This window comes from Pantherophis guttatus, chromosome 16 (genome assembly GCF_059756535.1).
Source record: "Pantherophis guttatus breed Tessera chromosome 16, ASM5975653v1, whole genome shotgun sequence".
In the NCBI taxonomy this organism is placed as follows: Eukaryota; Metazoa; Chordata; class Lepidosauria; order Squamata; family Colubridae; genus Pantherophis; species Pantherophis guttatus.
The window spans coordinates 11998983-12016708 of NC_142078.1; the positions used below are offsets into that span (position 1 = coordinate 11998983).

Here is a 17726-nt window from a genome sequence, read left to right on the forward strand (position 1 = left end):
CAATCAGGAAACAATATCAATATAAATCGTAAGGATCCAAGCAACAAAATTACAGTCATACAGTCATAAGTGGGAGGAGATGGGTGGTGGGAACGACGAGAAGATTAATAGTAGTGCAGGCTTAGTGAATAGTTTGACAGCGTTGAGGGAATTATTTGTTTAGCAGAGTGATGGCATTATTCTTCTTTGACTAGTCATAGTGCTTTTGATTTCCCCTTCTAGACCAAAGAGACTATTCAGAAATACAACACCGCTAAGCAACACTTGTCTCACACCGAGAAAGAAGCTGAGGAACTTGAACGACGGACTCGGGAGATGGCTTTAAGGCTTGTGAAAGCAGATCAGGAGCTCAGGTGAACCTAAGTGACTTTTAAGAGGACACTCTTCACCTCAACATAACAGGGCCAGATGGTGGCTCAGGAGATTGCGAACACACAGTCATAAAGAGTTCTTGCTTCTGATTTAACTAACAGCCTTGTTTACTTTTAAGGGCATGTAACAGTTGCTCTGGGAGCAGAATTGGTGTGGCAGGCAGCCTGTATATATATGCACACCCAGCTTTCTTAACCTGCAATCAGTTTAATGGCTTTGATCATCGGCTGCCCTTCTCCATATTTACTCAGCTTTCATTATTATTTAACTATGGTGTTGACCTCAGCGCACATTTAGCCGTTTTATTATAAACCTCTCCGTGAGCTTGTCGGAATCAGCAGAACAGCATCCCTTAAATCAAACCACAAATTCAGTTTCCAAACACAGATCCCCTAAAATCCAAAACAAGATTGCCCATGCCCTCAAGGAGAATGTGAAATCCCCTGGGTTACCAATGGTTTCTTTGCAGAAGTGCAAAGAAAGATTAAAATATGGAAAGGAGAATAAAAAGATATGATCAAACCCACTTCCTAAGGTCCACTTGGGAAACGAAAGAGATAAAAGCTCAAAAATTATTTGGTTGTGTGTGTTTCATGGTTCGTAGCATTTGCCTATTGGACGTTTTAAGTTTAGCTCGTGATTTAAAAAAATAAAAATAACCCCACCCTCCTCAAAAGAATCGATTTTCAGAGGTGACCAATCAAGAGATTTTTGATGACTGTCTTTCAGGTTCCTTCAAGCAAACGCCCAGGATTTGGAACAGCACAAGATGGAACAAGAAGGAATTCTGAAAGAAATCAACCAAATCGTATCGGCAAAAGATTCTGAATTTCAAGTCTTGAGCCAGAAGATAGAAATATTGACCGAAAGGTATTTTTTTAGACTGGCGCCTCCTGGGTAGATGGTGTTCGTCCTCTATATTTTTTTTTCCTTCTCTCCATAATCTCCAACGTGCTTTTCTCTGAAAATTTCCTTTAAGACATCACGGGCACCTATAATACTGTGCCTTTTGGGAGAGGGTAGACCGCCAACTTGAGCTAAGTCAGTTTTGGCAAATATGCTGGCTTGTTTAACCGTTTCACCGAAGGGCCGCTGGGCCACCCTGTGTTTAAATCTTTCTTCCTCCTCTTCCTCCAAAATAAATACATCCCAATTTCATTCTTTTCCAGCCTTCAGAAGCTGCAAACAGACATCCAAGTGGCAGAAGGCAATGAGGATCACCACCTACAGATCCTCAAAGAAGCAGAGAACATCCTTCTGAGCAAAAAGCACGATCTAGAGAGATTAAAAGATCAGGTGGGTGGAATCCTTCCCAATCCACATTTTCCAGAGATAGGAATGTTCTGAGCTAACTCAGCGTTCCAAGCGACACCCCCAACGAAAGAAAACTCAAAGTTTCCTCAAAGTTACATTTTATTAGAGGTGTCATATTGGCACATCTGGGGAAATCCGAATCTGAAAGCTTCCAGGTTTTCCCCACTCAAAAGAAGTCCCTGCCCAGCATCCATATGTCCATCACATGGTCCAATTGAAACACCATGCCAACTGGAGATGCCTCCCAGTTTCAACCATCCAATCTGTCCACTGTCCTTGACTCTCTGAGAAAGGAATGTTATTATGACTATATATATCACCCTTGCTCCATACAATCCCCCCTCCCAGTTTCCCACTGCACTAAATGTGGCAGGCCTGAAGGCCCAATGCAGAAGATGGCTTCCATGCCTGACACTAGTCCTTGGATGCCGCCATATAGAAAACGGTGTTGAGATTGGAAAAGACTGGCTTAATGACCAGAGGAGTTTATTATCCACAAATACCAGTAATATTAGTGCAACTATTGGTAGTATTTAAATTTACAAAGAGCCACGCTGACCTTGTCGCTATCTGACCAGCAGCTCAGCCAATGAGCTGGTTAAGTTTTGGAAAGTCATGAATTAACAAGGGTGCTCCTGTGCACTCACTGAAAGCATTTAACCATCTTGCTACCCAGGGCAGGTTAAAAAAAAAAATTAAGGACAGACCTTGGACTGCCCTGAAGTCTGATAAATAAAAGACTTGACTTGTTTCTACAACTGAACTGAATTTCTTGTTTCGGCAGACCTCCGTTCAGCAGCAAGAGTTACACCTGGTGGACAGATTGCTCGATCAAAAAAGGAACGAGCTACGGCTCCTCCAAGACAGCATTGCTGAGAAAAATGCCATCTTTGCAGAAGCTCTCGGGAATGGAGAGGCAGAGATAACTGAAAAACGGCATCTAATGAAGGTCTTTTTCCAGTCGCATTACAGTTTTTTTTAGAGGCTTGCTTTTTCAATTGCTCAAAAGTTTTCTCCAGAAAGTCTCTGTCAGGTTTTGTCATTGGAACAATTCTGTTGTTTTAATTTGCTCCCGTTTTGAGAATTATTTTAATTCAGCGTTCCTCATTCAGAAAGTAAAAGTACTATCAGATGTGCTTGTTGCCCTGGAGCAAGAACTAAATCTGAATGGAGCTGCTTCTCTGTGGAGATTCTCAGTCATCCAGCCATGTTGTTGTTAGTTGCAAAGTCATGTCCGACCCCATGGACAATGTTCCTCCAAGCCTTCTGGTCCTCTACCATCCTCTGGAGTCCATTTAAGCTCATGCCAACTGCTTCAGTGACTCCATCCAGCCACCTCGTTCTCTGCTGTCCCCTTCTTCTTTTGCCCTCAATCGTTCCGAGCATTAGGCTCTTCTCCAGGGAGTCCTTCCTTCTCATTAGGTGGCCCAAGTATTTGAGTTTCCTCTTCAGGATCTGGCCTTCTAAAGAGCAGTCAGGGTTGATCTCCTCTACGACTGACCGGTTGGATCGCCTTGCAGTCCAAGGAACTCGCAGGAGTCTTCTCCAGCACCATCGTTCAAAGGCCTCCATCCTTTGACACTCAGCCTTCCTTATGGTCCAACTTTCACAGCCATCCATTGCAACTGGGAACACCATAGCTTTTGACTATATGCACTTTTGTTGGCAGGGTGATGTCTCTGCTTTTTAGTACGATGTCTAGATTTGCCATAGCTTTCCTCCTCAGGAGCAAGCGTATTTTAAATTTCTTGGCTGCAGTCCCCATCTGTGGTGATCTTGGAGCCCAGGGAAACAAAATCTGTCACTACCTCCATTTCTTCCCCATCTATTTGCCAGAAATTGAGAGGGCCGGATGCCATGATCTTAGTTTTCTTAATGTGTTAAAGTTTTCTTTCATCCAGCCGTAGTTGTCTTTAAAGAAAAAATAGGTTTAGTGTTTTTGAAGGAGAAGGAAGAAGAAGATGTTTTGCTTCTCATCCAAGAATCTTTATCAGTTGTCACAAGTGATGAAGCTTCTTGGATGAGAAGTGAAACTTCTTCTTCCTCAAAAAACAGTTCAGTTGCTTTTTTTTTTTTTTAAAGCACTTTGGAGATAATGGAGCTGCTTGTTTGCACATTTTGCAACAAGCCCTTCAATTCTTTCTTCATCCTTTTCCTAGGAAATGAAGGCTTTTCTAGAAGACCTGAGTGTTCAGAAGGGAGAACTCAATGCCCAGCTAAGCGAGAAAAGGTCCCAGCTATCTCTCGTCATGCAGAATATCCGAAAAGAAGAAACAAAGCTACAGGATATCTTGGGGCTGATAAAGAAGCATAAGACAGGTTTGGCTCCCCCCCCCCCAAAAAAAAAACCCTGTAGCCACATCTGTAGCTTTCTATATACCTACCAATATTTACATGAATGCCCTTTTCTGCCATTCATTAGAACTGAAGCACATGCTGGAAACAGCACATCTGGGAAAAGAGGAGGTCGAAACCCTGAAATTTCAGCATAACCAAAAGGCGAACGAGTTGGAAAAAATCGAAAGGTTGCTTCTAGAGGTGAAAAAAAAACACGTTTTGTAATTATGGTTCGGTTTAGGAATCCCTGCCTTGAGCTTCTTGCAGATAACATTGGTTAATCTCACTTTTCTAAACAAGGAGAAAGCCGCACCTCCACTAATACAGGAGGGCAAGCTACTGTATATAAACAGGGAATCAATCCTCCACACTCGCTGTAGCACTGATGGTGTTACCTTGTTGGATAATGAAACATCTGCAAGTGAACGGCCAAGCTAAGAGCACCAACGCATGACTTTATGTTTCCCAGTTTATAATGTTTGTTTATGTTTGGGTGATGCGTTTATTATCTTACGATTTTGATTTTTAATTACTCAGAATCTTGGGAATAGGCAACCATACAGATAATGATGATGATGATGATTGATACCTAGGACGCTGGCAGCAACCCGTATCAACCATTAGCACTAGTCAATGGTATTTGTGATGCATTTTTGAATGTTCAGTTGACTGAGTTTCATATTTAATGAATAAAAGAGAAAGAGTGATCATCATCATCATCTCCTTTCATCCCCATAATCCCTTGAAGGGTGGAGTTTGGGGTAACTGAACGGAGCTATCAGAGTGTTTACTGGCCGGATGCCCTTCCTGTCACCAATACGGAATTTTGTTCAGCAGATATATTCTCATTGTTCCCAGAGAGAGAAATACCTGCCTCTACCCAGGATCGAACTCACAGCCTCCTGATTGTGTGAGGCGAGAGCTCCCCCTCTAGGCACACCGCACCACTCTAATGAGGGTGCAGTGATGGGGGGAGTTAAATTTTGGGGCAGCTGTCTTTATGCAGACATTTTTATTGGTAAACCCCAGGAGAAGCTGGAACTGGAGAATCTCCAGCAAGCATCCCAATGCCAACGAGGGGAGGTCGAGCACCAGAGGCAGCTTCTCCAGGAGGCTCAGCAGGAAGCCGAGCGGCTGACTTCTCAGCTCCACCTTCTGCAAAACCGCGTCAAGGCTCTGAACAATGAGAAGCGACAGCTGGAAGCCAGCTGCGAAAGCCTAGAGGAGAAATTCTCCCAAAGCAAAAGGTGACAATGGCGATTGGGAAAGGGGCGTTTTCTTAAATGGCTGACCTTAGCCAATACAAAATCCCAAAAGAGGTCATTTTATAGGAATGGACTTATGCAGGTAGTCCTCGAACTTACAGCAGTTTGTTTAGTAACCGTTCGAAGTTACAACGGCACTGAAAAAAATGTGATTTACGACCGTTTTTCACACTTATGACCATTGCAGCATGCTAAAATCTCAGCTGCCTGGCAACTGACCCGTATTTATGAAGGTTGCAGTGTCCCAAGGTTACGTGATCCCCTTTTCTGGCCAGCAAAATCTAGGAAGCCAGATTCATTTAACAACCGTGTGACTAATTTAGCAGTGATTCACTTAACCGTGGCAAGAAAGGTTGTAAAACAGGACAAAACTCACTTAACTGTCTCACTTTAGCAACAGAAATTTTGGGCTCAGTTGTGGTCGATTCTTCTTTGAATATTTTAACAGATTAACAGAGTTGGAAGGAAACCTTGTAGGTCATCTAGTCCAACCCCGCGGCCCAAGCAGGAGATTTCTGCTTTTGAAAAGTTCTACTTTCTCCATGGCATTAGAGAAACTACGTACACTGGTTTTCCTTTCATATGAAATAGACAATGACTAGATTGTACTGTTTTATCCCAGAGAATATCCCAGACCTGCTGATACGTTAATTTCAGCCAAGGTCTGTGAGACGAAACAGACTGATTTTGTATTCAGTTCTTAGCAATCCACCAAGTTGCACCTGCCTCTCTGCTTTAATTTTGCAAAGTGAACCCCAAAGGTGCTTTTTCAAACGGCAACTGGACTTCATTTTTCCTTGAAGACGTTTCACTTCTCATCCAAGAAGCTTCTTCAGTTCTTCTTCTTCAGAGCTGAAGAAGCTCTTTGGACGAGAAGCGAAACGTACTCAAAGAAAAAACAAAGTCCAATTGCCTTTTGAAAAAGCACCTTTGGGACAAGCATGGATGTTGAGAGTCTCCATAGACATTTGTGAAGTAAACACGTGGCTTTTTCTTTTGGCAGAACCTTAGCCTCTACGGAAGATAATAATAAAACTATTCTCGCCAGCAAAGAAAAATCCATTTTGGATTTCCAAAAGCTGCAGCTTGATATCGATCAGCTTCACAACCAGAAAATAGTTCTGAACAAGGATGTCGCTGAGCTACAGAAGCAGTTGCATGGTACGGGGAAACTTTTTTTTTCAAATCTCTTTTTATCCCAGTCCTTTTCCATATGTGTCTTGTGCAGGATAAAACACCATCAAGATTACGATCTTTTTAATCAAATCGTCTCCTGTGCCTTTCTGTTTTTCTTGGCGATTGACCTCTTCCTCAAAATATTGCAATTATTTTCCCCTTTAGGAAAAAAGGAGGAATTGGAGGTTTTGAAGATGGAACTGAACAATTCCAGGCATTACCTTCAGCTGTTGGAGCAGGTGAGTTTCGTTTAGATTTACTGTTCCGTGTTAAGGATGGGGAAACGTACTGCAGCCAGGAGACACATTTTTTCCCCCAAGGATGCAAAGTCAGGGCAATAATATAATATCTCAGCCAAAATCAGACTGCAAACTGCTACAATAAGGCATGATTTTCTACAGGAAATTAAAAAGGGCAAAAAGAAAGTCTGTTTGCAATTGTTCTCCTGCGAGCTGCATCCAGATTTATCTGTAGCAGCGGCCTACTTAGTAGGTTCCTGAGATACCCCATCAAAGAGGTTGATCTGCAGCAATTAACAAGCATCTTAAATCTTTCGCTTGCAACTATTCTTATATTATTGAGTTTGTCATCTGCATATCATATAACTGTCTGGTTTGGCTCTGCAACCCAACAAGACAGACAGAGACTTCAGAGGATAATTAGAACTGCAGAAAAAATAATTGCTACCCACCTGCCTTCCATGGAGAACCTGTATACTGCATGAGTCAAAAAGAGGGCTGGGAAAATATTTACAGACCCCTCGCATCCTGGACATAAACTGCTTCAACTTCTACCCTCAAAATGATGCTATAGAGCACTGCACAACAGAACAACTAGACACAAGGATAGGTTTTTCCCGAATGCCATCACTCTGCTAAACAAATAATTCCCTCAACACTGTCAAACTATTCACTAAGTCTGCATTACTATTAATCTTCTCATCGTTCCTATCACCCATCTCCTCCCACTTATGACTGCATGACTGTAACTTTGTTGCTGGTATCCTTATGATTTATATTGATATTGTTTCCTAGTATGATTTGATAGCTTATTTGTACCCTATGACTATCATTAAGTGTTGTACCTTATGATTCTTGACGAACGTATCTTGTCTTTTTATGTACACTGAGAGCATAGGCACCAAAGACAAATTCCTTGTGTGTGTCCAATCACACTTGGCCAATAACGAATTCTATTCTATTCTATTCACTCTGGAACTGCAGGACGTGAAAGAGGCCGCAAAGGCAAAGGAGGATCTGCTCCAAGAACAGAAGGTCCTCAAAGACGCCCTCCACGAATCTTCCAGGAAGTGCAAAGAGGCCCAAGAAGCCCGAAGGGAAAAGGAAAACCGGCTACACCAACTCCACAAGGAGCTTGAGGAACAGGAGGTGAAACAGGCCAAACAAGAGACGGTACATTCATCTTTTTTTTACATTTTGTGTTTGACTGATCTGCTGGCTGAATTCTTCCTTTTTAAAAAATGAACAAGTTGGTGGGGGGAATGGAAAGGTTGATTCAGGAGGTGAAAGAAGCCATAATGGATCTCGGATCAGTGATTCAGTAGCCTCTCCGTACAACGGCCACTCTCTGAGCCCAGTTGTTTAGTATTTACAGGAGTTCGTTTATTATTTATTTAATCCGTGCCCCACCTTTATTATTTTACAAATAACTCGAGGCAGAAAACATATTCCACGCACCTTCCTCCCCCTATTTTCCCCACAACAACCCTGTGAGGTGGGTTGGGCTGAGAGAGAGAGAGGGACTGCTCCAAAGTCACTCAGCTGGCATTCATGATTATTAAATCAAGACTTGAACTCAGGGTTTCCTGTTTTCTAGCTTGGTGCCTTCACCATTAGACCAAACAGACCTAAAGAGTTAAAAGAGAAACCCTTAAAAAGAAAATAGGTAAAAAATAGGATTCTTATTATGCAAAATACCTTTAAGCAGGGGGAGATCTCAGATCACTAAAGAAACCAGACCACCCACCCATCCCAGTAGCCTCTTACCGCAAGCCACCTTAACTCTTGCTTGGTTGCTTTCATCTAGGTCCTTCAACAGCTCAGAGAAGATGTCCAGCACGAAGAAAAAAAGTTGACAGAGTACACAGACATACTGAAGCATCAGAAGAAGCAGCTAGAGCAAGAACTGGAAGAGCAGCAGGGTCAGCTGACACAAGCTGTAGCCAAGGTCCAAGAGATGGAAGAACGGATCCGGAAGCTCCAGAAGGGGGAATCTCACATTTCAGCTCTTGAAGGAAAACTCCGCAAAGCCTGTGAGTTGTATTTGAGACCGGGAACGTGGATGTATTTTCATGAGAAATGCGTCTCCATTGAGTAAGAAAGTCAGCGTGGTATTTGCAGCTAAGGATGAGGGAGAGAGCAAGATTCACACCCCAAACTCACTGGGCAACTAGTTGTATACAGCTCATTTGGGAGTTTTATCTACTAAAAAGCATTCCCTTTCAAATATTTTGAGCTGTCTACAGAGACTAGCATTTAGATATCACGAATTCCGCAGGATCCAATCTGAATAGGTCACTGGGACCCAAAGGTTTATTCTTCCAAGCTTTTGGGCTCGTGCTGGAACTTCTCTCTCCCAGAATATGTGCATTGGGCTCTTCTACACATTGTATTTTTATGGTTGCTGGTTGTGTGTAGCTTTTATTCGTTTAATTAGGATGCAGATGATTGGCTATTACCATATTTTTCGGAGTATAAGACGCACCAGAGTATAAGACGCAGCTTAGTTTTGGGGGAGGAAAATAGGGGGGGAAAAATCTGCCTACCAGGAATTCATCTGGCTAGCGTCCTTAATCTGGTCAGCTTCAGCACATTAGTTCACTGGTTTTGAGTGTGCGCATGCGCTTTTTATCCCCTTCTTGGGGATAAAAAAACAGCTTCTAAAGCACAGCTGATCTTTGGAGAGAGAAGCAATGAGAAAAGCAGGCGAAGTGTGGAAGATCGCTTCACTCACTAGTGTCTCATTAGGGCTGACAAAAAGCTTCAAAAAAGACCCAAATTTTCAGCCTCTTTTTTTGGGGGGGGAGTGTGTCTTATACGGTAAGTTGTTAATTGTTGTTTCCTTGTGACACCATGCCCTCGGCTCTTAAGTACCTGATAGGCTGGTGGTAAATCAGCACTCCTGTTGACTGACCAGGGGTACCGTTTCCCAGGCTTCAATCCTTTCTCTGGCTGTTTTTGTCCCTGCTCAGCCAACAATCATCATATATTCTCTTAGGGATGTCCTTCAGCAGATGGAAAAACACACACATCCGAGGCTCTTGGTGTTGTGGCCCCGCCCTCTGAGCCTGTCCCATCGGAGGAAGAAAGCTCCGAGCATGAGGAAGAGGAGTCAGCCAGGCCTCCCTCTCCAGGCCCCTCCCCTCTGGCATTGTCTCAAGTGCCGGTCGAGGGAGAGGAGACAGCTGATTCCAGTCAAAGTGATAATGAGACATCATTCCTGGACGCACGCCTCCGAAGGCGTGATAAACGTTTGCAGCAGTTTAGGAGGCGTGCTAGGGATTAGCACTGAGTCACTGGACCACACCCCAGAGACCACACCCCAGAGACTATATAATAGAGAGTGGTGGTCAAGGAGCTTTTGTGACGAACAAAGCAAAACCTTGGAGTCACTAAAGCCTCGTCCGGAACTGCTGGGAGGAATATTATTTCTGTTTGGACTTTCTTGAACGTTCGTATTTTATCTGTCTGTTTGTGCAAATAAAGACCCTTGGCAGACGGTGTGTCTATCGCTGCCAAGTCGGAGATAAGAACTGGGTGCGTTCCAAAGTGTTTCCTTAACCCTCGGCTGGCTGTGTGTGTGTGTGTGGGGACGGGGACAGATCACTTGGTAAGGTTGGTTGGGTAACCAAGACCGACTCCTCTGATTCCAGGGCATCAGCTCTCTGAAAAAGAACAGAAGCTTCAAGAAAAGGTGGGCGAGGTTTCATCCCTGCAAAGAGAACTCGGCCTCTCCAGAGCCGAGGAGAGGCTGCTCCAGGACCGACTGCAAGCAGACCACATAAGAGCAGAGAAGCAAATGGCAACCTTGAAGGAAACCATCAAGGTTCAAAGGGACCAGCTTGAAAGGGCCCTTCAGGTACGTAACAGTCTTCACCAACCTCCATTGGCTTCTTTTCCATTTTTGGGGGGTTGTGGAAGATAAATGAGAGGGTTTCTTGAAGACCAGGAGCAGCTGGCTTGGCCCCCAGTTCTACCAAACTCTCTGAACACTTGGAAGTGATTTCTTTTATCCAAATAAGAGATTAAATTTAATTTAATTTTGTCTCTAGTTCGAAATTGCTTCTGGAATTTGTGTTTGCAAGGGGGGGCGGGAAATGAAACTTTGATTCTGTTTTTGTAAAGTAGACAGGCTTATTGTTATAGAAAAGGGACGCGATGGCTCAGTGGCTAAGACACTGAGCTTGTCGATTGAAAGGTCGGCAGTTCAGCGGTTCGAATCCCTTGTGCCACATAAACGAGGTGAGCTCCCGTGACTTGTCCCAGCTTCTGCCAACCTAGCAGTTCGAAAGCACGTAAAAAATGCCAGTAGAAAAAATAGGGACCACCTTTGGTGGGAAGGTAAGAGCGTTCCGTGCACCTTTGGCGTTGAGTCATGCCGGCCACATGACCACAGAGACATCTTTGGACAGCGCTGGCTCTTCGGCTTTGAAACGGAGATGAGCACCACCCTCTAGAGTCAGGAATGACTAGCACATATGTGCGAGGGGAACCTTTACCTTTTATTGTTATAAAAACGGCTTTTACATATTGCTGGATAAAAACATAAAGTTGTAGTTGTAATGCTGTTACCTTTGACTATGCCGAAGAGAGTCGGAAGTTGGTGCCTTTTTCCTTTTTTTCTCCCGTTACACTATGCCCCCGCTTTTTCCCCTTCCTCTCTTCTTACTTTTCCATGCTTTTTTTCCTTTGTATTTTATACTTCGATAAACTAATAAAAAAAGTTTTAATTGGAAGTGATTGCAGAATACAACTTCAGCTAGTCTCATTCCAACTCCGTGAGGTTCTGTTGTGGGGGGGGGAAGGCACGAGTGAAAGGTGGGTTCATTCAAGACCACCAAAGGAATCCATGGCAGTAGTAGGACTTCAGTAGGTCACTTCTGGATTTGCAATCCAGTTTTCTCTCGTAACTCACAACATGGAGTTCTTGGATCCAATCCACGTTGGAAAATCTGAAGCGGGGCCAGACACTAGTATCCTCCAGATGTTTTGTATCAGGCCAGGTCTGCCCCATCTAGCATGGACATCTGGGGCCAATGTGCGTGTGCGTAGCTTTAAATCATGAAGGATCACAATGGAGCATTCACCCCACCCCACCCCACCCCACCCCTCCATGGAATGTGTTTGTTAATTCCAAGGCAGATGGGGGAAAGAAAAATACTCTTCTCCAACCTGCTGTTGTAATTTTAGGAACAGAAGCAAGAAAACTACAGCTTGCAACGAGAAATAACCTCGTTGGAACAAGTGGCCCGAGAGAATCACGAGCGAGCCAAGCGGCTGATGAGGGACCTTGGACGGATCCAAGAAGAGTACGCACAACTCAAATCACAGGTAACACTCTGGAGCCTCCGAACAGCCTCCTCGTTTCCCAGAAAAGCCCCCTCTTTGCCTGCTGGCCAGGAGAATGAACTTCTCCCCACAATCTAGAATTAATGTACAAAGTTGACTTCTCCCAGGTATAATATACACAAGCTCTGAGATTTTTGAATAAAGCAGAGGAAAGGGCTATCAGGGCTCTGGGGATTCTCCTGCCAGTGTATAAATTAATACAGGTAGACCTCAGCTTACAACAGTTCATTTAGTGACCGTTCGAAGTTAAAACGGCACTGAAAAAAAGTGACTTAGGACTGTTTTTCACACTTACGACCGTCGCAGCATCCCCAGGGTCACGCAATCAAAATTCAGATACTTGGCAACCGATTCCTATTTATGACGTTCCCGGGATTAAAGTTATCCCTTTTTGCGACCTTCTAACAGGCAAAATCAATGGGGAAGACCGATTCACTCAACAGCCGTGCGACTAATTTAACAACGGCAGTGATTCGCTTAACAACAGTTGGCCAGAAAGGTCGTAAAAGGGGGCAAAGCTCACTTAACCATAGTCTCACTATTAGCAACAGACGTCTAAGGCTCAGTTGTGGCCTTAGGTAAATCGAGGATTACCTGTAATGTAAAAGGAATATAAATTGTAAAATGCGAAAGGAAGCATCATTAGACATAAATCACTTCAGATGTTCACGTTTAATTAGTTGCATTGAATAGATAAACTCATCCACGGGGCTTTCTGGCACTTCCCCCCAGAATCATAGAGATGCAAAACCATTTGGTGTGGAATGACTGTTGTTGCTTCTTGTGTCTTAGGTGAAGAACCAGGAGGACCTGGAGAAACAGCAAAAAGAGCTGAAGGGCACCGTTAAGCTGGTCAGGCTGGAAGTGAAGGACAAAATGAGGAACGGTTTGAAGGATCTGAGCCAATCTCCTCCAGAGTTATTGGAGGATAGAGAAGCTGAGCTGGAAAGGAAGGCAAGGCTTTGGAGCGATGTGGAAAGCCTGAAGGAGAACTACCCGTTCACTGAAAACAAGGCCAGGATGCTGTTTTGGGATGAAAAGCTGGACCTCTCCAAAGTTCACATCACGGTAAGTTGTGTTAAGAAGCAAAGTTGTACCAAGGATCAGAACAATGGGCCACACACACAATACTGTAGCTAGCATGAATGCCCCACTTGAAGAAGGAACTTCTGCATCTTCTGTGTGAGAAAGTCTAGGTTGTGCACCTATATTAGAAATCCATACATCCAAGCAGCTTGTTCCCACGTGCAGTTGGTCAACGATCCTTCCTTTCCACCCCTCCCCCATTTTTCAGTTTTGGTTACTAACCATCCAGGTTTATTTCTAATTTAAAAATATGAGATCCATAAGAGGCTGGAAACCATTTGTGGACTTTCTGCATGCTAAATATAATAACATGGTTAATAGAGGGATTTGAAGATTAGTGTAATGTTTAGCTCAACCTGTTGACTGCATTTTCTTTGAGAGATAGATAGAGAAATGATAGAGAAAGAAAGAAAAGGAAAGAAGGAAGGAAAGAAAGAAAAAGAGAAAGGAAAGAAGGAAGGAAGGAAGAAAGAAAAAGAAAGAAAGAAAGATAAGCAGTCAACAGGTTGAGCTAAACATTACATGAATACACAAATATATGTATTTGTAAAAGGGGAGAATTTATTGCTTTTTCTTTTTTTCAGCACCCAGCCAGGTTGGATCCTACATGTTCAATGTCAAATTTAATTAACCATTTTTCCCTCCTTTTTTGTACACGATTTTTTCCCCTTTTTTGTGGTTATTCGGTTTGAAGGTGTGTTTCTGTTTTGTTCCATTTTTGTTTGTTTTACTGTTTTGTATTTTATTTTGTATGATAAAACTAAGTTTTTTTAAAAATGAGATCTAGAAGCTTGGTTTTAAATCTCTGCTTCGGCTGGAGCTTGTAAGTAGGAGTCCGCATTTAAAATACCCGTGTGATAGCTATTGTCTGACAGTACACAATATCACTGCGTTTGCTAGATGTGTGATAGTTAACCACATTCCACCCTGAATGAGTGTGAAGGGATGTCAAGAGATATCTTCTTGTTTCCCTCAAGTTACTTGCCGATTAGTCTCTTCACCAATTCTTTCTTCTCTCAAGGATGAACAGTGGCGTGGAAAGGCACGCCGGGAACAACTGCAGCACCAGGAAGATCGTCTCAAGGTAGTGACGATTCAGATTTATTTGCTTGGGTGGGGAAGAAATGGTCCAATAGAGACAGTCCTTGACTTATGACAGTTCATTGAGTGACCATTAGATGTTACAACAATAGAAGGGACATCTTCCCAGCTGATGATTTCACTTCAACATTTTCCATCTAGGCTCAACTCCGGCAATGCATGTCAAAGCAGGTGGAGGCATTAATAAAAGGGAAACAGCAGACTGAGGGCACCCTCCACAGCCTGCGGAGACAAGTCGATGCCCTGGACGAGCTGGTTAGCAGCAGTTCTACAGATTCCTTGTTTCCATCGTTAAATTCCTCGGGATTCACAGATGCAAAGAACCAAGTATGTCGGTCCTGCCACGTGGTTTTCTTCGGTAGCATTTGTGTCGAATAATCTTTATGGTAGCGCACACCGCATGTTTATCCCATTCAGCCCGGATCCAAAGGGACCGTCCTTTCTCCGTGGCCTTTTTCTAAAATGTCCCTATTTTCCCCCCTCGAAAAATAGATTTAATACAGCAGTGTTAAAAACAACAACACTAATCCTTTTGAAAAGGTCCAAAGCCAGCGTTATTTTACGCACTGGATATTTGCAAGGTGTACCAACTTGGACTCAGTGGCTAAGACGCTGAGCTTGTCGATCGAAAGGTCGGCAGTTCAGCATTTCAAATCCCTAGTGCTGCGTAACGGGGTGAGCTCCCGTTCCTTGTCCCAGCTTCTGCCAACTTAGCAGTTCGAAAGCAGGTAAAAAATGCAAGTAGAAAAATAGGGACCACCTTTGGTGGGAAGGGAACAGCATTCTGTGCTCCTTTAGCGTTGAGTCATGCCAGCCACATGACCACGGAGATGTCTTCAGACAGAGCTGGCTCTTCGACTTTGAAACGGAGATGAGCACCGCCCCCTAGAGTTGGGAACAACTAGCACATATGTGCGAGGGGAACCTTTACCTTTACCTTACCAACTTGGGAAAGATTTAAACCCTTCTTTCTCGGAATGGATGGAGGGCGTTACACCAGTGGTCCCCAACTCCCGGTCCATGGACCAGTACAGGGCCGCGGCATGCCAGAAACAGGGACGCGCAAACAAGCGAAGCCCCATCTGTGGGATGCAGGCATCACGCAAAACCAGGTCCGTGGAAAAATCAGTCCCTGGTGCCCAAAAGGTTGGGGGGCGCTGGGTTAGGCTACGAACGGTAAATATATTCACTTTGGAAAAGTTAATGAACATCGCTTGAAGGAAAAAGGTGTACATGAAAGCATTCGAAATCCATTTAAAGCGTTTTCTACCTAAAGAGCACTTCTGCTTCAAAAAAATCGTACCTGTATGATTTTTAGTTTTTCATGTTGCGTTAAAGTTCTGGTTTGTTGTTTTTTTTCCCTAGTCCACCACAGCTCCTTCTCCCTGGACGACTGCAGACACTTCAGGCCAATCTCAAGTGACTTATCAGTTCAAGACATAGCTTCAACAAAGCAGGTGAGAGGTGCAAGACGCACCAAGCTGTGAATAGTGTCAAGTTTCCGAAAGATGCCCTAATTAATTCATGAGCCATGATCCAAACTTCAAAGGAAATACAGTCATTTATTAGGAACAACATTCCAGCAATACCTGGATGCAGTTAAGACTGATCACATGTAGATTTACGTTCCCCTATGACCCTGTCTCTCCCCTCCTCTCTGGCCATGTCATAAATCACATTCTCCAATTAACCACTTTGGCTGGCTGTGAAACCTAACACCCTCCTTCTGATTGCGGTCAGGAAGAATGTATGGAATTCACTTCAGTTCTCCCTCCCTCCTGCTCATGGCAACTTGAAAGCTTTGCAGGTTGACAAATAGTTTTAAACACGGGTTGACCTATTCGAAGGCTGAAGTCACCATTGACATATATATTCCTTCTTAGTAGCATGAGAAAGGTTTTCTACTCTGGTCTGGACAAGACCTTAAAAATCCATTGTGATGCTAGACAGTTGCGATAACCAAGGACAAAACTGCAGGTTACAGGTAGTCCTTGACATAACAACAGTTGGTTTAGTGGCTTCAGTTAACAACGGCATTGAAAAAAGTGGCTTATGACCGTTTTTCGCGCTTAATGACCTTTGCTTGGCAACTGACTCACATTTATGATGGTTGCAGTGTCCCGGGGTTCGCGTGATCCCCTTTTGCAAGCAAGGTTGTTAAAATGGGACAGAACTTCACTTAACAATTACCAATTGTTACCAATTACCTCCCACTTAGCAACAGAAAGTTTAGGCTAAATTGTGGTCGTGGAGTAATTATCTGTATTCAGAACCTGGTTGTCTGTTCCGAGCAAAACGCGGCTTCCTTAGAACAAATATTACACAAATAAAATGAAACAAGGAATTACATAGGAATTACATTTCCTGCCTCTGAAAGCCTCCGAAACAGCTTCAGAAAAAAAGCTTCTAAAGCTCTGTTTGGGGGCTTCTTTTCTGAAGTTTCGTTTCTGACGCTTTTTTCAGCCTCTGAAATCTCCGTTTGAGAAGCTGGGTGGGGCTACATTCGGCATATATATAACCCAGATTTTCACCCTCTCTTTTTGGGGAAAAAGGTGCGTCTTATACTCCAAAAAATACAGTACACCTTTCCCTAAAGGTTTCCACAATTTTGGCCACTACTGTATAACTTGCTGCTTGGTACTTAAATCGCTTTTTTCGTTATTGTTGTTCTAGAAAAATACTATGCACAAATGGGGTTGGTGAAACCCGGGCCAATCGGACGTGAAATTCATGAAGACTACCTCAATTTATTTACAAGTTAACGGTCTTCGAGCCACCTCAGGTTTTCCGCATCTCTTATAGCAGAATTCTGCCATGCTGAAAGCAACATCAGCGCTTTGTATTCCTTCGGCGTGGAGGGGAATCTAGGAAGAGGTGTGTGTGTCTCTTGCTCTTTTACGTTTCTTTTTAACCACCGTTTAAAAGCAAAAAATGGCTTTTTATGGGATAAAATATTTTGTGAATAAATTTTTTTTTGTACAAAAGGGTTCAACTTTTCGAGTGTCCATGCTCGATGGATTCCGTGATGAGGATTACACCGATATTTAATGTCTCAAAAATCTCTTCTCCCTCCTTTATTCAGACAGAAAAAAAAAAATTTAAAAAGTAGAATTATAGGGTTTATGATAGCCGTCTAAGGAGAACAAACAGTTGATACCGTCAACGTATCCATCATTTGCCTGTAGCGAGTTATTTGGGAAGTTTTTAAAAGGCCAGCAATAGCTCACATCATTTAATATTTAAGAAAGAAGTCACACTTTTATCCTCAACCGTATTGTCTTTCTTAAAAAATAAATCAACTAGCAAGGAAAATCGGAGCGAATTCTGAATGCAAGAAACACTCCCATAGATTTCCTTTGTCTTTATGACACCCCATAGAAGAATTCAAAAGTCTGTGGACATTCTCAGTCATCCAAGGCCATGGTTGTCCCAAAGATGTTTTTCCAAAAGGCAACTGGGCTTTGTTTTTTTCCTTGAAGACGTTTCC

The 17726-nt window shown here is 43.3% G+C and overlaps 1 protein-coding gene across 1 annotated transcript in view; it reads left to right on the forward strand.

The window, feature by feature from the left end:
• CNTRL (centriolin) overlaps positions 1–17223 on the forward strand; it is a 44966-nt gene extending 27743 nt beyond the window's left edge. Inside the window, exons 27-44 of the mRNA XM_034416631.3 lie at positions 223–353; positions 1102–1242; positions 1542–1668; positions 2471–2635; positions 3846–4005; positions 4109–4224; positions 5053–5270; positions 6292–6449; positions 6630–6703; positions 7688–7876; positions 8511–8736; positions 10357–10562; positions 11894–12034; positions 12845–13120; positions 14160–14222; positions 14381–14566; positions 15605–15696; positions 16913–17223. Coding sequence (XP_034272522.2) covers positions 223–353; positions 1102–1242; positions 1542–1668; positions 2471–2635; positions 3846–4005; positions 4109–4224; positions 5053–5270; positions 6292–6449; positions 6630–6703; positions 7688–7876; positions 8511–8736; positions 10357–10562; positions 11894–12034; positions 12845–13120; positions 14160–14222; positions 14381–14566; positions 15605–15682 — 2655 coding nt within the window. The 3' untranslated portion in view covers positions 15683–15696; positions 16913–17223. The remainder of the gene's footprint in view (positions 1–222; positions 354–1101; positions 1243–1541; positions 1669–2470; positions 2636–3845; positions 4006–4108; positions 4225–5052; positions 5271–6291; positions 6450–6629; positions 6704–7687; positions 7877–8510; positions 8737–10356; positions 10563–11893; positions 12035–12844; positions 13121–14159; positions 14223–14380; positions 14567–15604; positions 15697–16912) is intronic.
• The last annotated feature ends 503 nt before the right edge of the window (positions 17224–17726 follow it).